At 41.9% G+C, this 24,824-nt stretch overlaps 1 protein-coding gene across 2 annotated transcripts in view; it reads left to right on the top strand.

The window, feature by feature from the left end:
• The first annotated feature begins 21,525 nt into the window (after window positions 1-21,525).
• LOC117148006 (netrin-A) overlaps window positions 21,526-24,824 on the top strand; it is a 46,531-nt gene continuing 43,232 nt past the window's right edge. Inside the window, exon 1 of one of the 2 annotated variants that reach the window (XM_033315166.1) lies at window positions 21,526-23,231. In XM_033315166.1, coding sequence (XP_033171057.1) covers window positions 22,130-23,231 — 1,102 coding nt within the window. In that variant the 5' untranslated portion in view covers window positions 21,526-22,129. The remainder of the gene's footprint in view (window positions 23,232-24,824) is intronic. The other variant, XM_033315165.1, reaches the window with a different exon arrangement.

The following is a 24,824-nucleotide window of genomic DNA, read 5'->3' as shown; positions in this document are numbered from 1 at the left end:
ACAATAGGTCTAAGTCCCTCAGGCGAATTACTGATTTGTACAAATGCTTTAATTAAGTATTTCAACCTTAAACGCATCAGGAGTGCTGCTCACACCAGTCGCTCATTAACAATGTATTAAATAATGAAATAAAGCGATTATGATAATAATTTCAGCGCAATTAATGATGGCAGGCAGCGGCAAAAAAGTTTCCCCAATAATTACCAACAATTAAAATTGATTTATGAAAAAAAGGAAGCGCCGGATTGCGAGTGGAATTCAATTAAAATAAGTGGTAGCCACTGACTGGTATCCTATAGGAGTCGAACATTCGCACAAGCAATTGTCCAAAGGCCAATCGATTAATAAGAAAATGTGCAGGACTAACGGCCCTGAATTATGGGCCAATAAAGGATGAGCCAACCACTTTCGAGGATCGCACATACATGCATATGTATGTGTATGTGGCATGGCGTTATGTCTGCCGTCATGCAATTACGTTGCCCGGTGTCCGCTGATGCCTAACATGAATGCCCATGCCCAAGGATAATTAACGAACTTACACACACGCACACACGGCAGGACGATGGATAAATGCTTTTATTTAACAAATTAATTGGCGCGAAGTACGGTGAAAGCACACGGGCAGGTACACCACGAAGAAAATTATATAAAATGGATAATTTATCTTCCCATTTTCAAATTGTGGGTCTAAGTTTCTTTAAACCTTATTCGAGAGGCAAAATCCTATAATAGATGGTCTGAAAATTCCAAATCAAAGCTTGCAATACGTTTTCGAAAATGATTTCCAACTCCCTTCGAATTAACAACCTTTTTTCCCAGTGTCCGAGCGACAGAGATGGACATCTTGAAATGTTTCTGAGTCCTGACCCTTCGCCCACCCTTTTGCTGGACATACAATTACTTACACATTGTTGAACCTCTTGCAAAACAATTTTTTGCCGCTGCTGCCGTGCGATTTCCGGAGCTCCAGAATGTAATTAATAAACGCATTAAAAACGCATGCAAGTGAGCAACCGAACAGGACGTGGCCAGCACATGGACACGGATTGCGGCCCAGTACCAAGTACTGAAACTCTGAAGGCCTGAACTTCTGAACCCGAATCCGAACCAGATACCTGGCTGCCAGAGAGCCCGGAGTTCAGGCCGAGCTGGAGCCACCCAGGCTGCCCAGGCGATTGGAATGAAAAGCAATTAATCAGCTGCCGGCCACCGACCACCATCGACTGGCCAACTCTGGTCAATGGCCTATGAAATGGGGCAGCCAGGACTCAGGTTTGGATATCGCACTGGGCCTGGGGGTGAAACCAACCCCCCAGAGCAACCCCCGTGGAGTTGTTTCAATATTTGTTCTATTAAACACCAGACCCGCACCCTGACACCTCAGAAAACCAAAACCAAAAAAAAAACGAAACATAATAGAACAATAAAAAAGCCATGAGCAGAGGATGAGTGGCTGCGCCACAAGGAGAACATAAGATAATATCATAGACAATTTTTATATTACAGATTTTATGGTGGCGTCAAAATATGAATCGTTATATTTCAGCCAGGGGGTTCAGATGCTCAAAAGGCAATTGCCAACTGCAGAGGGGCATAATGAACTCGTAATGAAGTTGGCAAAAAAACAGGATAAATATATGGGGTAGGACATTCTAAATGCGTTACATATCCAAATTGTGACTATGTTAAGTTCCATGTAAGGATAAGCCCTCCCCTATCGGGATTTATATATTTTATATATTATTAAAGCAGCTGTAAAATATATTAAAATTACTCCCTGTGCACTCAATTGCACGACTAATTCCATTTTCCATACAGCACACGAAACTTGAAGATACAAATATTCCCAAGTTGACTCGTATTTCTAAGCGTTTAAATAAATCTGCTGGTCTCGCCTACTTCTTGAGCTCCAGATGCTTATTTATGGGCCGGGAACAATATATCGCAGATGAGTGGGAGGATGACAAATCACGGCCAGGAGCAGGATGATACTGGTACCGCGATTCTCTGCAGGCAATGTAATCACATTTATTCGCGACACTCGAGACGCTCTAGGACTCTGATAGCTCCACACCCACTTTTCTCCCCCGCTGCGAGCCACAATTATTGTCTTGTAACGCACACGCCCTCAGCAGAAGACAAAGACTACAAAAAAAAAGCAAATATCTATGTAGAAAAAATATAAAGAATAGAACGAGCAGCCACATTTGCCCCCCCAACAAACACTTTATACAAATCGCTACCCCAAAGCCACAGAGCCCCTGGTTTCTTCAGGGGGGGTTGGTTTGCTCACCAGGCCAGACAGGCGGCGGCTGAGTGATGGCATTTTCTCCTTATCATTTTTACGTTTTTGTGATAATTCATGTTTATAAATTGTTTATGTATTTCATTTGCCATTACATTGCAGAAATTCTCTACGAAGGCGATAAAAAATTCATGGAGCTGGAGCCAAGACAAACCGAATTGCGAATTGGATTACACGGGCCAGCAAAACAACGGCAAGCCAACGTGTCACGAGGCGAACAAATCCAATAAAATCAAAATCATTGTCAAGTCATCTAAGTGAGTCCTAATCCTCGATGGGAGCCGGATCAGCAGGAGCAGCATCAGGCTTTAAGGCCCCTAAATCCATTTAAGAGCCACTCCCAAGGAACTAATCGAAGTTTGAACTTTCGAAACTCAATTTGCTCGATTTCTCGATGATTTACAGAGACACTACTACCGGCACTCCACGCTTTCACAACCCATCAACACCATCGGTTTTCAATCAAACTTTGCATATCCCATCAATCAACACCAAATCACACATCAAAGCCGCTTGCGTTCTTAAAAAAAGTGACGTTGCCAAAGAGCAAAGGAGCCGGAGCCTCTCATATCCACCTTATGCTCCACACTCCTGATCCCCATTTGGAAATCCCATTCGAAAGCGAGAAGCCCCACTCTCCAATGGGCCCAGTGTCCCATAGAGAATGGCTCCATGGAAGCGCAACAAATTAGGCTAAACACCGACAAGCCCCCCTTTCTTCCCTTTCCCTACCACCGCCACTTCATCCCACCTACACACCCACACATCCAACATCCCATTGTGATGCGACTTTGTGTGGATGCTGATTTTGATGCCGACGCAGCGAGATTTCCAGTGGCAGACCGAGCAGCAGCAACAGAAACAGAATCAGAAACAGGAACACAAATGTGAGTCAACGCACACGTATTCCCCGGCGTGCACTGCGAGAAAGTGGGGGGTATTCAATATACATTGTGTAATTTAAACATATTTAATCTAATTTCGATCTGAGACAGCTAATCCAATCAATCATTTCATATATGATTAATATATTGATCTATAAGAAGTAAAATATAAATTGATCCAATTACTTACCTATTTTTAAGCTAATTAGCTTCTATACTGATACTAATTGGTAGCATTTGAGTTTGTTAACTAATTCTGTCTTCCTGAAGACCTTTTTTTGCAGTGCATAACATAGCGAGCGGAAGCTTCAATGATCACGTACATTCAGGCACTCAAAGATGCATCCAATCAATAAACAATCTGCGGCCCCTTCGATGGTGATTTTTTCGTAGTGTATGCAAAAGGCAATAGCGCCAAAGAGAACCATAGACATAAATCATACATAAGTCTAAGTAATTGTGTGTTGTGCCATGAAGTGTGTGCGTGTGTGTGTGTGAGTGGCACAATCGAGTGGTGAAGTTTTCACTGGATGGCCTGCCGCTGCTGAATGCTCCTCCGGAACCCCTTAACCATTTCCCCGCCCGACTTGTGCCATATTCCCGGCATTATATAGTACTACTATGTATGGTTATTCCCGTGCTGACGCAGCGGCGTCAGTCGAAGTTCGCAAACACTCTGACTGCGCATATCCGCAGCAAATTAAAATTTCATTAAGAGCAACAAAAGCGGATGCATGATTGGTGGACTGCTAAACGACCAGATGCTCCACCTCCGCTCCGGATCAACTATTTTCGGGGCTCCTCGACGGTCGAGGAGTCGCAGCTGTCATAAAACCCCTAAGCCAACAGCTTTTAACCCTTCTCATGGCCTACATGCTGCCCACATCCATCTGCGTGTATTCATTGTCTGCTAAATTGCAACATTTTCGAGCAGAGTGGGGCACAAACGTCCGGGGTTCCGAAAATATCTATATTAGTTGCTAATATGATCGGCTAGGAAACAAGCCTTAATCTTTGACGATTTAACGTTGAGGAACTGGATTATCTTTTTATCTTTACCACACTGCAAAAATAACAGATCATGCAGCTTAGTTGCTCAAAGAGAAGGGAGTGGGGCCAGCGCTGAAACACACACCCACTTGTGGCGTGAACTCGTGGTACATTAATTAAACAGGCTGTCATGATTAAGTAATAGTTGTGCCCCGTGCTTAGCACTGCGCCGGATTAAGTGGAGAGGCGAGAGAGGTCGGCGGATGGAGGCGGGAAAGGCCACAGCAGCTGCAGTAAAAGGAATGCTGCAAAACATCGTACAGTGAATTGCGCCACTTGCAGGATCATACAAATGGTACAAATATGATGTGCCTCATGGTATTACATATAGCTAACATTTTCCCAATATTAGTTTAGATCAGTGATGGATTTGTAAAGGAACTATTACCTAAAACAAATTAAAAACCCACCTAACTCTTAAGCAGTTTTTAATAATAATAATGATTTTAATTGATCAGTGAAGGGGGTGAACTTCATATAAACTAAAAGCAATCTGTTCTCCTTTCCTGAAATAAATTCACCACTACTAAAGATAAACAAAACTATCTGATCTAATCATATTGTTACAGGTGATGCAGTTGTGTCATCTGAAGCAGCTTCACTTCGACTAATTACTGTCTGTCGCTCCATTTAATGCCATCCATCGCACTTAGCCAGCGACACCTGTACGGCAGAGAGGACATACAGCCACCAGCACCCACACACTTACACTCACACTCACACATCGCATAAAGAGGACACTAACAAAGTCTTTTGTTTTGCTTTGAAGACTTTGCTGGTGCGAGTGTGCTAATATGTATACGTATACGAACACGAGCGACAGGCAGGCTCGGCTAACAAACACTCACGCACACACACACACACACGTGCTGTGCAAACATATCTAATTAGTGTCAACTATTAACATAAAGAGTGCACTTCACATAAGAACTTGAGACGACAACGGCAAAACACCGCAGCAGTGGAAGCAACAACAACAGGATGACGACAACGATGAGCTGCTGGCCATAAACTAACTCTCGACTTGAAGTTGACTAAGCTTTCACAGCAGCAACAATGCCAGCTGAAGGATGTGGGCTGGCTGAAGGATGTGTGGTGTGCTGCGGGGATAGCGTGTCCTTAATGTTAAACACTAAAAATACAACAGCGCTGGTCGTCGTCGTTGGCGAAAGTGAGGCGGCAACATAATATGCGTGCATTATCAGCGCTCATCAAGTGGCAAATGAAGTTACGGAATGCAGGTCCTTTGAGCCTTAAGTATCATTGCGGCAGTCACGAGATGGGAGCCCGGCTGCCGGCTCCTTTGGCCACATCCTCGGACATTTCCGGCAACAGGAAATCGCCCACATGGCCAACACGCACTGGACGCTGGGCGAAAAACACTGGGCCACATGGCCAGAACCAGCTGAACAACAATAAAGCTTAAAATCACATTTAAATAGCTTTACCATTCGATGGAGCAGGAGCATTGGTAAAAAAGATATAAACTATTAGCAGCGACAGCATGTCCTTGTAAAAAGTATATTGCATACCCAAAGGCGATGCGTGACTTTTTACAATCATGGAAGGGATTCTTTTAATTCTTTACTTCAAATGCACTTTAATTTGGCTCACTAGCCAATTAAACAAAATGCTTTTAATTGAAATCTTTGAAATGTATCTTAAATTTGCTGGAATTGGTGCGTATATTTTATTTTATTTATGGGATTGGGGAGTATGTACTACTACTACTAAAACTGAGCAGGATTTTTTTTTGCTAGTGCCCTGCATTGGCCAAATTTACAACAATTTACACCAGCTCTCTAAAAGATCTTTCGGCACAACTTGAACTATGGGCTGATTCTCGAGGGGATGTGGGATGGGGTTAGGGTTTAAGTGGTCGACAGCTTGGGCGACGAAAACTATGCAAAAATTATGTGAGCGAAAAACTCGAAAAGGGGTGAAACTCTTTAATACAGTCATAAATTTGGCGCCTGCCAAAAGTGGCCAACAGAAGGGCTTAAAGGGGTCGGTAGCGGTGAGGGGGGAGGAGGGGTTGAAGCTGAGTTGCCGAAACTTCTGGCTGCAACTATTTAAAAGCCATAAAAGCCGAGAGCTGTTGCCAAACGGATGTGCCAGCCGGATGCAGTTGATAGGCATGAGTTACACACACCAAAGACCAGCGACAGGACACTACAGGATATACCGGCCAGGATCACACCCCAAGCACACACATGTGCCAGACAAAACAGTGAAAAAATAAAGTGTAAAGTATATTCAATTTAAATATTATTATAATTATAACATAATTATGTGCCTAAATGATAGCATCTGTTTAGTTAAACGACTAGCAAGGCCATATGTCCAATGAAGATGCTTGAGCTCACTGGATTTTCCCTGCGTGTACGTCCAGAGGCCAAGACACTTTCCGACACATTTGGGCAGCACAAAAGGCATGCCGCAAACAATGGCTTGGCAAAGGGGTAATGGGGTGAGCGGGGCAGAGGAGAAGAGGGGTAAAGAGTAAATGGGGTCGAGGCCGATCGGAGGGGAGGTGAGGTGAGATCGCAGCGGGCCAGGACCGCCCAAAAAGTGTTTCCAAAGCTACAAGGGATTTGGCTGCGGAGCGCACTAATTGCAACTCTTGTAAATCGACAAGGACAACCCACGCACATACTGCCACTCACACACACATACGCACTCACACTCGCTCATTGGGGACACGCACACAAAGTCGTAATGACACGACGGCAAGGACAAGCTGCAAACGATGCCGACAAACGACCAAACGACAACTAAAAACAGGAATTAGTTGAAGATAATTTGCACTGCGACTATTGCATACTCTTGCTTTCAAGAAAACAGGTTATTAATCCTAATTTGTTGTGCATTTTTAAATCTTTCGGGTTCTGTTTGAGGTGTATTGTTTATAATATATGTATGTATATTTAAAACAAGTCCAAACAGACTATGTTCTTCAAAGTACGCAGTGAAAGTTATGAGATAGTATATAGTATATATATATTTATATAGTATCATATCTTCAGCAACGTGATAGATCATTTCAAAAGCTGTCAACTGCGATCTACTGCATAAATCGCCTTAAATAGTTGTGATACCCCGTTGACCATCGCCTTCTGGACCCACTTCCCCCACTTTCTCCGCTTTCTCCGCCCCTCCGCCTCACTTTCTCCCGCCCCTTTGCTGGCGAAAGTCACTCTGGCAGGATGCTAGGACAACGAGGGCGAATACATGCATATATCCTGTGTAAAACTTCAAGTAGTGCTTAATAGTTAGTTAAGTCGAGTTGAATGCGTTTTTCGACAAGGGGCTGCGGGTGTGGGCGTGGCATCTGTGGGGCGGTGACATAGATGTAGAAGGCAATGCATTCTCCGCCTGCTTTTGAATATTGAGTGAAATATTGCTAAGCTGCCAGGGCGTAGGGGCGCAGGGGGTTGGGCAGAGGGGAAAGGGGTTTCTCGGAAAGTACTTTGCTGGCGCTGCAAGTGTCGCCTGTAATTTATTTACATTGCAATTAGTTCTCAGCTCCGTAAAAGATTATAAACTTGCGCCATCTCTTTCTGGCAGCCCAGCTGGCTGTCTCTTTCCGTGTGCAAAATGCAAAATGCACAAGCACGAGGGAAACAATGGGGAAGAAACTGAAACTTATGCGCTTAACAAATTGACAAATGCATAAAGTCTTCAGTCGAAAGTTTTTCCCATCTTAAGTGCATCTGGAAAATGGCAAAGGAAATTCGGAAAAGCGAAAGGGACATGTCAGGAAATTGCCAATTGAGAGCGGGAATTATGATGTCATTTACAGATAGACAGCCCGGCTGATAAACGTCCGCATGATTGATCGATTGCACACCACAAGCACTTCAGTTCCACAGTCGAAAGTATTTCAATGCCAACGGCTGGAAACCCAAAGATTTATAGATTTTCATATCGGTCCGTGATGGGGATACATTTTCGAGGATATCATGGTAAACGTAGAAGGGCCTTGGACCTGCAAAGAACTTTATGGATTCATTATTCAACTTCATCTTCGATAAGAAATGTATGTCTTGTGCAATAACTGGAAACCCTTTAACAATCTTAATACTTATAAACAACGTTCTGATTCTTGTAATGGCATTCCTTTTCGTTGCTTCTGTCGAAGTGCAAAACTTAATTGAATTAAAGTTCGCATTTTATCCACAGGAACATTCTCGATTTCCTTGGCCTTTGGTGGCCACGATAACTTTGGTAATCTGCTGGCTAAGTCTGCGAATCGGTTTTCCCAAGCCACGCCCAATCGAATAATCGAACAGTCTCGCTGTGAATAAGGAAAAGTGTGCGCTTTGCTGCTTTTCGCAGCTACTTGCAACTTGCACAATGGGAGTATAAATAAATAAATAGAAACCACTTTTCGCGCCCCGTTCGGAAATGGCAAACAAAAAGATGCAATTGTTGGTGGCAGTGGGCGGTGGGTGGTGACTGGTGTATTTTGACCAATCTGAAAGACACTGGGAAAGCGAAATCAAAGAGGAAAAGCACTTTAAAGAGGGCGAACCAAAAAAAGGGAAATAAAGTGGGGAGAAAGGGTAATGGGAGTGTTGTCAGTTTGGCGCAATGTTCATTTTTCTTTTCCTCCCCCCGCTTCTCACCGATTTTCACCGCTGTTTCCGCCTTTTCCGACGTTTCCGCTTCTTCTTCTGCGTCTGCTTGTGCTTCTTCTTCTTTCTCTGTTCTTTGTGCAGCGGACTTGAAGCGGAAACGGAAGTGCCACGTCTTGAGATGGCGGCTCCTTCTGGTCCGCAACTCCACTGACTGACTGACTGGCTGCCTGATTGAGTGATTGACTGGTCTGCTCTGTAGTTGCCAACTCGCCAAGCGGAGTTTATCTTCGTTTTGCTTAAAACTTAAATTTGTTTCACCTTCACCGAATTCTCTGCCTCCTCCGCCGATTTTTGCCACCAAAGGATTGGCCATCACTTAATGAAGTCGTTAAGCGGTTTGGCTTTCGCCCCAAAACGGGGCGTGGTCGGGAGGCGCCTTTTTGGCTTTTAATAGCTTTTGGCTCAACTTCTTTTTATACCTCGCCGCTTCATCCGCTCTCCCTTTTCCATTTTATCGGACTTTCTGTCCAAACCGAAGACTTATTACTTAATGATGATGCGGCAGCCATCGAAGTTAAAACCGCTGCACTGAGAATGAACCTAAATATTTACAAGGATGAGATACGTTTTGCACCTTACATATATAATATTTAAGATTTATTTACCTTACTTAAAAATTACTTACTTTTAAATTGCAATCATTTAGTTACAAATTACAAGCTTGTAGGATTTTCGCTTGCTCATATCGTAAATAGTTAATTTTATATTCCTTAGTGGAGCAGATATTTAGTAAATTTAAGTGTTATTTTTCCAGTGTAGTTCAGCATACCATTTGTTGCCGCTTCATTAGGCGCGGCCCTTGAAGACAAAAGACTGATTCGTGTGGGGCGTCAAGGCTCATTGTAAATGGCCTTTAATTGTGAGGCGATAAAGTGTTTTATTTTTCAGTATAAGCTCTTTCCGAAGGAAAATCATCCCAGTCAAGTGTAACCAGGCGATTCAATGTGCTTTGTGATGATTAAAATTATTTAATCCATAGCCAAATGGCATATTAATACACTTTTAATTGAAATTATCGAAAATACCTTACTGTATAACATTCAATTACCTAATCTTCTGATCAAAGCTATATTTTCTATTTGCACCGTTGTCAAATTGACCAATTTTAATATGTTATAGAGGGTAGAGATTCCTGTTTGTGTTCGCTTAGTTATTATAATTTAAATTTTTTGGGCTGCCAGCCAAGACACCCGTGCAAGCGGATCGAATGCAGAGGAGGATGGCATAAGGTTTGCATAATCTCCATCAACGTCAATTACCCAAACCAGTGTAAGGGGGGAAAATACGCCCAAAGGAGAGTTTACCCAACACGCAGAATTGGCATTTGCAGGCTTATGGGCGCGCCCATTTGGGGCATGGCCGGGAGAATGGTAAGCGGCTTAGTTTTGCCACAGTGCAAAAGTCGAAATGTAAAATGTAAAAAAATATATAGACAACAAAATAATGGTGTAAAACCATCAGACGGTAACAGGAACACAATAGCCTTAATCGCAATGCAGGATACTAACTTTTTAAGCAATTATAAAACAATCTAAAACAAATACTAGGTTTTTATTGCTACGCTTTTCAATGGAACTCTGATATATATTTTTGGCTTTGTTTTCAATGACGTACCCAATTGCGCATTGCAAATTGTTAATTAACCTTTATTTAACAGCTTTCGCCCAGGTGTACATAAAGCATTTGCCGAAGGTTAAGTGTGTGTGTTTTTGGTCCCCAGCGAGTTGAGCAATCGGCGCCTAGACGGTTTAGAGACAAAGGCCATCTGGCCGACGTCATCAACGTCAACATCCACAAAACACCATCTGATTCATCATCAACATCATGGGGCAACTGGACTTCAGTGCTCGGTACAATTTAAAATGTGAAACACGTCTAATCCTTTGAGAGCTGTCACAGTAAACGTGAATGCTCCTCCTTTCCCTTTCCTTTCTATCCAACTCCATTTCCCCTGGACATTTTCCATGGCCAGTGGTCAGACATTTATGAAAAATGATTATAAATGCACAAAGCATGCGACCAGACAAGAAATGGCAAAGGTAGATACACCATTTTTCCCGGCAGGAACAGGATAGATAGGATAGTCCTGTTCAGCAATTTCAATGGTAGCTGCACAAAAGTATGCTACGAAAAGGCGGCCAGCAATTATAAATTCAATGGTCAGTGCAAAGGACTTGTAAGGAACGGCATAATTAAGTGTTGAACAAAAATAAAGGTAATTTGTGGCCAACTATATGTCTAAAAGTTGGCTTAAGAACAAATAAATTCACATGTTTCTATATTTAAAAAATAAAACCAAAAAAGTAATCGGGAAGCTCGAAAGATTTTAATTTCGTTTGAATCCCCCAGCAAGTGCCATGTCCTGTCCCTCGAATCCCACTCAGCTGGTTCAACTAACCGATTTACCAAGTGTCTGCAAAACGGTGACGAAGCGTGAGGCTGTGGATCCTTTTTCGGATTTTGCAGGGTTTTGGCGAGTGGCAAAAGCTGAGTGGTAAAGTTCCGACATCAGCCGCAGACCGCAAAATGCAAGCGCTGCTAATGAGTGGCCGGCTGGGCGCTGAAACTGGGATGCAGGTACTGCTCCGGCTCCTCTGACTCCTGCAGCTTCTGCACTAATTGAAACAATGCCGGACACCTTGGCAGGGAAAATAGCCAGGCAAAAGCCAACAAAGGCAGACGGAAAGTGGTCATCGGTAGTCGGGAGTAGTCATTTGATGAGCTCCCGACTTGGCCAACACTTCACCCCGATTTCCGATTTCCCTATCCCGTTCCCAAATCGTATCCCACCTTTTTTTTAAGCCAGTTGCCATTCAAATAAAGGAGGCAGCTGGCAGCAAGTGTTTGCCAAAGCAATGAAATGGCCAACAGACAGTAGAAAATGGCAGCTCACAAAGGAAACGTAACAATGGGCAACGGGATGTGCACACTCAGAGAAAAAAAATACACATATATAATATAATATATTTCTAGAAATATTTGAAAAATCCTAATTAATCCCAATTAATTAATTTTCAACTGAGCGAGGTATGACATTCCTTATATGGGTCATTATTTTCAATGTTTTGATCAAAATACCGATTATTTTTTTCACAAAATAACTGGAAAACTATTTTTGACAAAAAACCTAAATTTCAATTTGTCCTTTTTTGCTATAACTTGACTAAAAATGGTCACACATCAAAAAGAATTACCATTTTATACTCCTTATAACCAATACTAACCACCCCTTTCACTTTTAAACGGATTTTGTAAAATTAATTTTTGGCCAAATTTTCGCATTTTTTGTAAGGGGTACCATCATCAAAATTTGCGAAAAATTGAAAAATCCCAGAATTCCAAAACTTGAATGCAAATCGATTGGGATTCAAACAACGAACTCAGCGAGGTATGACATTCCTTATATGGGTCATTATTTTCAATGTTTTGATCAAAATACCGATTATTTTTTTCACAAAAAAACTGGAAAACTATTTTTGGCAAAAAACCTAAATTTCAATTTGTCCTTTTTTGCTATAACTTGACTAAAAATGGTCACACATCAAAAAGAATTACCATTTTATACTCCTTATAACCAATACTAACCACCCCTTTCACTTTTAAACGGATTTTGTAAAATTAATTTTTGGCCAAATTTTCGCATTTTTTGTAAGGGGTACCATCATCAAAATTTGCGAAAAATTGAAAAATCCCAGAATTCCCAAACTTGAATGCAAATCGATTGGGATTTAAACAACGAACTCAGCGAGGTATGACATTCCTTATTTGGGTCATTATTTTCAATGTTTTGATCAAAATACCGATTATTTTTTTCACAAAAAAACGGGAAAACTATTTTTGGCAAAAAACCTAAATTTCAATTTGTCCTTTTTTGCTATAACTTGACTAAAAATGGTCACACAGCAAAAAGAATTACCATTTTATACTCCTTATAACCAATACTAACCACCCCTTTCACTTTTAAACGGATTTTGTAAAATTAATTTTTGGCCAAATTTTCGCATTTTTTGTAAGGGGTACCATCATCAAAATTTGCGAAAAATTGAAAAATCCCAGAATTCCCAAACTTGAATGCAAATCGATTGGGATTTAAACAACGAACTCAGCGAGGTATGACATTCCTTATTTGGGTCATTATTTTCAATGTTTTGATCAAAATACCGATTATTTTTTTCACAAAAAAACTGGAAAACTATTTTTGGCAAAAAACCTAAATTTCAATTTGTCCTTTTTTGCTATAACTTGACTAAAAATGGTCACACATCAAAAAGAATTACCATTTTATACTCCTTATAACCAATACTAACCACCCCTTTCACTTTTAAACGGATTTTGTAAAATTAATTTTTGGCCAAATTTTCGCATTTTTTGTAAGGGGTACCATCATCAAAATTTGCGAAAAATTGAAAAATCCCAGAATTCCCAAACTTGAATGCAAATCGATTGGGATTTAAACAACGAACTCAGCGAGGTATGACATTCCTTATTTGGGTCATTATTTTCAATGTTTTGATCAAAATACCGATTATTTTTTTCACAAAAAAACTGGAAAACTATTTTTGGCAAAAAACTCAATTTTCAATTTGGCCTTTTTGGCTATAACTTGACTAAAAATGGTCACACAGCAAAAAGAATTACCATTTTATACTCCTTATAACCAATACTAACCACCCCTTTCACTTTTAAACGGATTTTGTAAAATTAATTTTTGGCCAAATTTTCGCATTTTTTGTAAGGGGTACCATCATCAAAATTTGCGAAAAATTGAAAAATCCCAGAATTCCCAAACTTGAATGCAAATCGATTGGGATTTAAACAACGAACTCAGCGAGGTATGACATTCCTTATTTGGGTCATTATTTTCAATGTTTTGATCAAAATACCGATTATTTTTTTCACAAAAAAACTGGAAAACTATTTTTGGCAAAAAACTCAATTTTCAATTTGGCCTTTTTGGCTATAACTTGACTAAAAATGGTCACACAGCAAAAAGAATTACCATTTTATACTCCTTATAACCAATACTAACCACCCCTTTCACTTTTAAACGGATTTTGTAAAATTAATTTTTGGCCAAATTTTCGCATTTTTTGTAAGGGGTACCATCATCAAAATTTGCGAAAAATTGAAAAATCCCAGAATTCCCAAACTTGAATGCAAATCGATTGGGATTTAAACAACGAACTCAGCGAGGTATGACATTCCTTATTTGGGTCATTATTTTCAATGTTTTGATCAAAATACCGATTATTTTTTTCACAAAAAAACTGGAAAACTATTTTTGGCAAAAAACTCAATTTTCAATTTGGCCTTTTTGGCTATAACTTGACTAAAAATGGTCACACAGCAAAAAGAATTACCATTTTATACTCCTTATAACCAATACTAACCACCCCTTTCACTTTTAAACGGATTTTGTAAAATTAATTTTTGGCCAAATTTTCGCATTTTTTGTAAGGGGTACCATCATCAAAATTTGCGAAAAATTGAAAAATCCCAGAATTCCAAAACTTGAATGCAAATCGATTGGGATTCAAACAACGAACTCAGCGAGGTATGACATTCCTTATTTGTGTCATTATTTTCAATGTTTTGATCAAAATACCGATTATTTTTTTCACAAAAAAACTGGAAAACTATTTTTGGCAAAAAACCTAAATTTCAATTTGTCCTTTTTTGCTATAACTTGACTAAAAATGGTCACACAGCAAAAAGAATTACCATTTTATACTCCTTATAACCAATACTAACCACCCCTTTCACTTTTAAACGGATTTTGTAAAATTAATTTTTGGCCAAATTTTCGCATTTTTTGTAAGGGGTACCATCATCAAAATTTGCGAAAAATTGAAAAATCCCAGAATTCCCAAACTTGAATGCAAATCGATTGGGATTTAAACAACGAACTCAGCGAGGTATGACATTCCTTATTTGGGTCATTATTTTCAATGTTTTGATCAAAATACCGATTATTTTTTTCACAAAAAAACGGGAAAACTATTTTTGGCAAAAAACCTAAATTTCAATTTGTCCTTTTTTGCTATAACTTGACTAAAAATGGTCACACAGCAAAAAGAATTACCAGTTTATACTCCTTATAACCAATACTAAAGGGGCAAATGACTTTAAGTGCATCAGCAAAAGGAGTAGCTGATTAAGCCCAAGGATTATGTCTCCGGTGGTAAATGAACATGAAATTACATAAGGAGTAGCCGAAGGACGAAGGCCGCCGAATAACAGGTGCGGTTGAGCGAAAAGGGAATCTTAAATCAATTAGCTGATGGCTTGTCCTTTAGCAAAGCCGAAGGAGTTTCATAGCCTGTTAATGCAATAAAAGCGGATGTACTCGCTTTGAATCAGTGGAGTATGGAATTTGGTTCCAAGTAAGCTTAACTCATATGTTACTTTAGTAATTATACTCTATATGTATATTTTATTGGAGTAAACAAGTTAATAAAAATCTAGTGATTATGTCCTTCTTTCCTTGTTTCATTATTCGATCCATTGCTAAGTTCGAGAATCGATTGTCAAATTGTACATAGGTTCAATTTACCTTTCCGATTTCCATTCTCGTTCGATGCGACTCCCATACGAACCCACCATTCAATCCTTCAGATATTCTCCACCGGTTTAGCTTGTATAATCTGTTTATCCAAGCAGCGACTCGAATTTACTGTGATTCCCCATTGATTCCCTTTGATTCCATTACCCAGCTGAAGTTTGCTCCCCAGCTGCATTCCTGTGGGTTTACAGAACGCAAAGAGAAAAAAAAAAGGAGAAAAGAAGCAAATAGCAAAGCTGGAAAAGCGGTGGGAAAAACTTTGAAATCAAGAACTCATATTGAATGCGAGCGAAATGATTTGTGAATGAATGATTCGTGTTGGCTGAGCGGTTCAGGGGATTAGCCTGTTGACAACTTATTTCGAGCTGGCTTTAACGAAGGAACATTTTTTCTATTTTTTTAGCCTTCGGACTCGAAAAGGCAAAGTTTAGATTTTAATTTGCGCTTAGTCGGATTTTGTGGTCCGCCTGCGGTTGGCGCTTGTTTCTGCCGGTTTTCGCCTTAGCATAAATAATTTATCATGCACAAATTAGCGTTGAGGATTTCAGCTTTATGTCCCTGCCACAAACACACACTCACACACACTTTCCCGTTAGCACACAAGATTCTGCACATGTGTGTGTTTGAGTGATGAGTGATGCCCGACACATTAGTTTGGCCCTTCCACGCCCACCTACGCCCCCTTGTTTTGGCCCCACGACGTTGACAAAGTTTGCTGTTTACTTTTGTAAACGTTTTTTTTAATGGTTTTTTTGTTTTCTGGCGAGCGAGCGAGAGAAAAAAAGAAATAATTTTGGTCAACCGCAACAATTTTTCGGCAGGAACGTGACAGCAAAAAAGGACCACGACGGCCAAGAGCAGCGACGGCAAAAGGGATAAATTATGAACCGGTAGCCGGAGACTCAGAGGAGTCCAAACACGACTTGGCTCAATACCTCTGCACTCGAAAAAAATGTTGATGGAAACTCATTAGGAATATTAAGAGATGCTCAAAAACAATTAATAGCTGATTCAATAAAATGGCCTACTTTTAAAGATAATTTAAGAAGTAATAATAGTTAGCTTTTAGCATCAGATACTTTCTAATTAATGATGTGCCTGATTTTTTGCAGTGCACTCGCAACTTTCGCAGGCATGGCAACAACAGCAGACATGGCTGCAATGTCGTGGTGAAACGCTTAAAATGTCCTGCCCAGAGCACGCTCCTCTGCTCCATGCTCCGTGCTCCTGCAGCTCTTGTTCCTGCTCCTGTTTGTCCTGCACTTCTAATGTAATCAACATCTTGTAGTTTTAATTGCATTTAGCGTTGCGAGCGGCGCCTAATTCGATTGTAACGGTCAGCTAACAGCCCGGGACGCCCCGGTTTTAGCCCTTTTGGCAGTTCCAACCATCCACGCCTTCCAAGCCATTCCAGCCATCCCAGCCATCCGAACCAGCCAACCATCCACCCATCGCTTGTAGCACTTAATGAGTCTTGAAGGTAATTGGCTGGTTTTAATGGCCACGAGTTGACTTCGACATTCAATTCTTTGCCAGCTTCCGATGCTTCCTTCCTGCAGCACCACTTCCTGCTCCCACTTCCGCCGCCCACTTCGTGGCACCCACTTTGGGCAAAGCTAATTATAAAATCAATGTAAGTAGGTGCATGTAGATGGAGATCGAAAATAGGCAACTACAGATGGCAAATTGGCGGAGGAAAGGGCTTCCTCCGCCAAATGCTATTAACATAAAAATTAAACTTTGATCTAGTTAGGTTCGTGTAGTTATTTAGTTACAAAATGCAACTAAATTTAATTAATTTTTAAAAGCATTTACATTTTGCAATGTAAAGAAATTAAATTGTGTATATACAAACTATTTTAATTTTGGTTGATATAAATGTAGAATTTAATTCACACCAAATATGTTCCTTAAAAGAAATTTATGTTCACACTTTAAAACTCCTTATGAAATTATAAATCACTATATCGAATCGATTTGAAAGTAGCATTTTTGTTGACCAGTGTAGTTATTACCTGTCATTACTATCGGTGAGTAATGATTTCAGGCAACTTTGGACGCCTATTTAGGTTAAATTAGGCACAGTTATTGGCGGTCTGCATTCTCCAACCGCATTGTTTTTTGGGGGGGCGGAGTGGCGGTTCGCCGGAAAAGTGGGCGAAAATGGGGCAGATGGGGAAAATGGGGGCGGTGCCAAGACACGACGCATATTGCACTAGACAAAAGACAAAGCGCGCAAACAAGCAGACAGCCAACAGACAACGCAGACACACTGGGAAAGGCAGGAAAAAAGCGTCAGACCAAGAGATCGGGCAAAGGGGGGAGGGGGGATTTTTCAGAATGGCCGGGGAGCCGAGGAGACACAGCCATAGATACTCGAAAAAAACTTTTTCAATATGAGCCAAACGGAAAGACAGCAGCTAATGGTGGCAGGGGATGCGGGGCTGTGTAAACGCTACTTTTCGGAGCGAATAACAGTGGGATGGCCCCAAAAGTGATCAAAGATCAAAAATGAAGATGGCAACTTTATAAGTAAGTTCAAAATTTAATTAGATACTGTAGATTGCCGAGGAAATTGCTGGCGTTACAAAAATACAACAAAAGTTGGAATATGCTATTGCATACATTTGGGTAACTTTATTAATGATTCCAAAAATATTTATTAATTAACATAAGACTGCAAGCATCATCAAAAATCCTTTTTTTTACTGCATATCCTGCATCCTAAGCCCCACTGTTCTGGCCCCTGGGTTGTCTGTGACAACAAGGAGACACATATTTATTTTCTTGTCCCATTTAAAAACTTTATTTATTGACGCTGATAGGAATCTAGTCAGCTATCTGTGCGTTTTAGTTGCACCGCCTGCTCCCTTTTCCCCCTGGCCACGCCCCCTCCACCCTCCTCCCACCAAATGGGGGCAGGTCTTATACCTGATTCTAAATTTGTACTTATCTTTTTCTGTTGTATTGTATTGTGTGTCGTATTTTTTGCATGTTTGCAGCCCGAGCAATAAAATCAAAGACCAACTACGGAGCCAAACACTTTGTAAAAGACAAACAAAAACCCCAAAGATAAACACTGGCCAAAAAAGTGACCACAAAGCCCCAAAAATGGTGGAGCAGGAATGCTGTGTGTGGGGGGATTCTGCAGGCGTGTGAATCTACAGAATCCTCGATGAGTGAGTGGAATCGGCAAAGGAGTTCACATTCATCGATGTCACCAATAAAGCGAAAGACTGTCCTAACACAAATAAATAGGACTACAGCAAACAATGGACACTGGGAGAAAAAGTTCGGTGATTTCACGAACAAATAACTGAAGTGTGTAGTTATATACGAGAAAGTGCATCTGAAGTGCATCAGGTGTCCAAAAGAATGCAGTGCAAAGAGAGCATTAACTCTGTTGTTACATAAGTGTGCACCTATTTCTTTAATTATATTGTCAATATTTAAAAATTTTCCCTCTCATTTTGTTTATTTACTTCTGGACAAAGTTCTCCGGGCTTTTCGCGTGGTGCATGACCTGGGGAGGAGCGGATCTGGATATTGCCCAGCTGGTGAGGATTGCAGAGCCGTCATAATCTAAAAATCTTGCCGCCGGCCGGTCGGTCGGTCGGTCTGGCAAACAAACAAACAAACAAACGGACCAACGAAAAGCCGTTTGGACTTTGCGCCCCATTCGAAAGCACAAATGACAAAAGGCCGGATGGTCCTGAACCACAACTCCATCCAGTCACCATCCCCGCCCCCCTCTATCAGTCCGAAAAGCCCCAAACCCCCTAAACGCCCACTCTGTGAAAACTCTGCGAAAACGACAATGCAATTTTCATTACGCACTTGCCAATATTAAGCCAAAGTTTAGCACTGTCTGGCCGCCCACCCATACAAACAAACAGAGCGGGACAAAAACGCAGAGGTGCACTGAGAGAATCTGGTATATAATGGATAACCACTTGCTTATGTTTTTACTAGTGAATTAAGATGTATATAGGACATATGGCATATTTTAAAAAGTGTAGGTCTGCATTTTTTATTCACAACTTTTTACAATTCGTGCTAAAATAATCCTTTCGTTTACTTACTATAAAATTGTTGTAAATTGCCAAATTCTCTCAGTGTACCCACATACACAGCGTTGTCATGTCGTGGTCGTGGGCTTTGTGGTTGTTGCAGCCACGCCTACTGCCAAGGTAATAAAGCAAAAGTTCTGATCCAGCTTGAGCGCCCCATCTTCCATCCATGCTCCTGCCAATCTCCAAGCCAAGGCGCCGATAAGCCTCCGACCAGAAGTAGTTTTGCCTGGATGCGGACGTGGCTGCGGATGTGGAAGTGGATCCGCATTAGATAACTGCAGCAAGCCCCTTGCACTCTAAGTGCACCCGCTAAACACGGCGTGTCTAGGCACCCGGGTGATTTTTGACACTCTGCCTGTGGCAATACAAAATATTCGAGTGTTTTGCCACCCTGGTGCATCAACAAAGGAAGCGGAAATGAGCCGGCCAGCTGTCTTTCGTTGCATCATAAAGGCCGTAGGTGTTGCATTCATAGAGTCAAAGGTTTAAACGTAAGTACATACATCTAATCATGTGGATAATTTAATTGAGCAACTATGTACAACAAATTAGGAAGTTAAGATCAAATCTGAAGGAAATATATATGTATTTATTATTATAATTATAATTGATATAATGTTTGATTGGGAAAACATACTTTTATGATTTATGCATTCAATTTCATGGCGATTTTCATCCATATTTACAATAAACCTTTCATGCCTTCCAACGATGATTAGGTGTGAGCATTGGGTTTAAGCCCATATTCCAGCACCCTCGTGAGAAGCCGAATAATTAAGGTTTATATTCCGATACGGTTTCGACCGCTGCCACGCCCCTGCACTCTTACGCCCACCCGACCACACATGCCCCAACCAAGGTAATTATACGCGCCTCCAAATAAAAACAAACAAAAGCGCGTGGACGCCGACTATGAAGGCAAAAGCCGAAGGGAACCGAAAGTGAAACGCTTATCAGAAAGGTGCAGGCAAAATGCAGAAAATATTAGAGTAGGCGGTGGGGAATATCGGGGATTTTGGGGGGTAACATTGGGGAAGAGGCAGGGGGAAGCTATAATGAAGCCATCGTCATCGGCATGACCATCCGCTCGGCGTAATTACGCGCCCCCTTCGAAAATTGATGATTTTCATTAACGACTAGTTAATAACTTAGCCAGCGCGAGAAGAAGAGAGTTGGGGATTGAAGATCGGAGATTCGAGGCGTCTTTATTATCGATAGCCATCTCAAAGGTAAACACAAGGCGGAGCATAAGAGCCAGAAGAACGGAATGATGTCTTCTCTTTTGCTTCGGTCTCGAAATTCTCAATATTTGGCTGATTTGTGGCCGCTGATTAAACTGGAAAACATCGAATCGTTTTATTGGATTTTCGGTGTGTTTTCCAAACTTTGAATTCTTTTCGGCTGGTAATAATATTGAGTTGTGATTTTTCCAACTTCTTTATCGATTTATTTGAATAATGAACGATAAGTTCTGTGAAAATAGATTTGTTTTCGGGTTTCTTGGCGCTACTTAAATTCAAAAACGATTAATTGATGATACGTATACATGTCTTTTTTCTGCTGAAAAAAGCAGTTATCTCTCCATAAAGTGGACAAAATGTTTGGATTTGCTGTGTGGCCCCGTTTGTGCGGCCAAGTCAACAAAAACAAGCGACGGCAAACAAAACAGTGGCTATTTGCCGACAAACCGGCAACAAAATGTGTCGCCGAGTGGCAATAAAAATAAAATAATTGCAGCGCCAGCAAAGCAACAAATGTTGCGACCGAACTGCGCAACTCTCACATGTGACTGAGAGCGAGATGTGTCTGAAGAGAGAGAGAGTGAGAGAGAGCGGTGTGTTGTTGTTGTGGCAGCGCAGCATCAGCAACATAATAGAGCAACATGTTGCGGGCGGCGATCTCAAGCGCGGTCACCACAAACACACACACACACAGTCACCCACACGCACACACGCACGTGCAGACGACACCTCGCGGGAAACCGAAAAACCGAAAAAACGAGCGACGAACGAAAACGAACACACAGTCGCCTGTTGACAAGCAGCCCGACTTGACGTTACGAACCGAACGCCGCCGAACGAACGGCGATTTGAACGACGCGATTTGAGATTTTGGATTGGAGATTTGCGATTTGCGGATTCGGAGTGGCTGGAGATTTGAGACGCGACGCGCGCTTCAAAAACGCCTGCGCAAACGGCTGCCAAAGCGGCAGTTTCGAATTTTTTTGAGTGGTCTAAGTGTGTTAACTTCAAAACTATTGGCGATTGACTAATTTTTTTTGTTTAGTGCGACTCTGGTGACTTTTCAAACTATTGAAAATCACAGAATTTGGAGTTCTTGTTTAAAGTCTACAACTTGTAAACGGTTTTTGAATTTCAAGGTATTTTTATTTGTGATTTGGCAAAACAATTAAATACCAAAAATTAGTGATTTCTAAAACTACAGAACGGTTTAAAATTTATTATTTTAAAACTACGTAATCATACATTATCCAGTGCGTTTTTTTTTAACTGAAAAAACTGAAGATTTCGTTTTGTTTTGAGTGAAATTGAGTGATTTAAAAAACAACAATACAATATTTGCGAATAAAGCAAGCCACTGAAACCCAAAACATGATCCGTGGAATCTTGCTCCTGCTGTTGGGAACCACCAGGTTCAGCCTCATTCACTGCATCTCCAATGACGTCTACTTCAAGATGTTTTCGCAACAGGCGCCGCCGGACGATCCGTGCTACAATAAAGCGCACGAGCCACGCGCCTGCATTCCGGACTTTGTGAACGCCGCCTACGATGCCCCAGTGGTGGCCAGTTCCACGTGTGGATCGTCGGGTGCGCAGCGGTACTGCGAGTACCAGGATCACGAGCGCTCCTGCCACACCTGCGACATGGCGGATCCGTTGCGCAGCTTTCCAGCCCGCTCGCTGACCGATTTGAACAACTCGAATAATGTGACCTGCTGGCGCAGTGAGCCGGTGACCGGAAGTGGGGACAACGTGACCTTGACCCTCTCGCTGGGCAAGAAGTTCGAGCTGACCTATGTGATCCTGCAGCTGTGCCCGCACGCTCCGCGTCCCGATTCGATGGTGATCTACAAGAGCACCGATCACGGGCTCAGCTGGCAGCCATTCCAGTTCTTTAGCTCCCAGTGCCGCCGGCTTTTCGGACGTCCCGCCCGCCAATCCACTGGACGCCACAACGAGCACGAGGCCCGCTGCAGCGATGTCACCAGACCACTGGTCTCCAGGATTGCCTTCAGCACACTGGAGGGACGCCCATCGTCTCGGGATCTGGACTCATCGCCGGTGCTGCAGGACTGGGTGACGGCCACCGATATCCGTGTGGTGTTCCATCGCCTCCAACGCCCCGATCCGCAGGCCCTGCTCTCATTGGAAGCCGGAGGAGCAGCGGATTTGGCCAGCGGCAAGTACAGTGTGCCCCTGACCAATGGACCCGCTGGCAATAATATTGAGGCGAATCTCGGTGGGGATGTGGCAACATCCGGCAGTGGATTGCACTATGCCATCTCGGACTTTTCGGTGGGCGGACGGTGCAAGTGCAATGGACACGCCTCCAAGTGCTCCACGGACGCCAGTGGGCAGCTGAACTGCGAGTGCAGCCACAATACCGCTGGAAGGGATTGCGAACGCTGCAAGCCGTTCCACTTCGATCGTCCCTGGGCCAGAGCCACCGCCAAGGAAGCCAATGAGTGCAAAGGTGAGTCAGCAAACCATTTTCTATTTAATATATTATTTGCGATTCGGTTGTTAACGGATATCGATGGAGAAAGTGGATATAAGTGGCATTTAAATGTATTTTAGCAACTACACTTTTGAATAAATATTAAATTTAAATTACAAAATTGTAGAAATCAGAACAAAAGTTGTGAAAACAATTTAAAATATTTGTATAAACTGGGTTTAAGATCCACAAGAACGCTGCTCAATACCAAGGGCATGTTAGTAGTTTGGAATAAATAATTCAGCTCTAGGAATATTCTATAAACAAAGAACCGATTTCAGTTCACAATTTTTGTTTATTTATTGGTAATGGAAGGAGAGTCACTACATAAACATTTTCGGTGGGGCTGATGCAGGTACATACCTACCTTAATTTATACAAATACAATTTTTAAACAAAAATAACTCAATATTATGAAATTCTACGTTCTATTTGGACTAGAGAGTCCCGCGTTATTATGCGTTTTTTAATTAGATATTATTGCCTATCATAATCATGTCTAAACACTTCTAAAATGTGGAAGTCGACTATTTTTATCGAACACACCTCTGGGAAAAGTATAGGATTAGGCTTGGTTTTATTGGCCAATATTATTGAGAGGGCTTATGACAATACTCGAGGGATCCTACCTGAGCCTCGGAGGCTCTTTTACCTAAACTTCTGCTGTGCGGAATAACCCGGCTAGCAGATTTTCCCGGCACACATCCTGCCTATGCCGAAGTCAACCAACTCCCCCAAGAAAAAAAAAGGGAAACATTCCCCGCAAAAGGGGAAATATCGATGCGAAATTATGTTACCTTCGGGGCGAGTAACCCCCAAGGACATTCTGCTCCTGGCCAGCCAGGCAGGCAGCCAGCTCAATCTATTGGACAAACATATCGGGACACAAAGTTAAAATACAGAAAGTAAGGAGGTCGGTGGAGTGCAGCAGGGTTGCAAATGGTAATCTGGAGCTGGGGAACGGGACTGGCGACAACTCCATTAGAATTCAATTTTCGAGGCAGTCGCGTGTGTTTGGTCTTCGTCTTAGCTCGGCACGGGGTTGCTCTTTTGCTCGCCAAGGATAAGAAGAATGCTGGCGGAGGAACAGGAATCTGGCATCGAAAATATGAAGGAAAACCCAAAGGCATAACTGTTTGTGCTGCGGATTTGGCTTAGCCATAATTGAACAACTCGATGGACACGTGTAGAGCGTTTTGGGGGGAGGTATGCGCATACAATAATATCCGTAGGTAAGTGAGACCCAATCAAGTAGCAACTCTTGGGCCAACCCTCGCCACCGAGGCGAAATCGAGACGTTACCTTTGGCCAGGCTAAACAAGCAAACAAACAAACAAACAACAGCACAAACATTCAATCAGGACACAATGGCGAGACTTCGAGGGCGATATTCCGCTTCCAATGTCCGGATTGCCATATCCCGAATCCAGAATCGAGAAACCCCGGGATAAACCCTCGCAATTAACCCTCTAAAAACTCGCTGAGCTCGAACAATAAGCGCGAATTTAAGCGAAATTAATTTGATAAGCATTTTCAACAAGAGCGAACATATAATTCCCGACAATCGAA

The sequence above is a fragment of the Drosophila mauritiana genome, chromosome X, assembly GCF_004382145.1.
Source record: "Drosophila mauritiana strain mau12 chromosome X, ASM438214v1, whole genome shotgun sequence".
Classification (NCBI taxonomy): Eukaryota; Metazoa; Arthropoda; class Insecta; order Diptera; family Drosophilidae; genus Drosophila; species Drosophila mauritiana.
The sequence above is the reverse complement of the archived record's forward strand: the minus strand, read 5'-3'. Positions and strand labels throughout refer to the sequence as shown.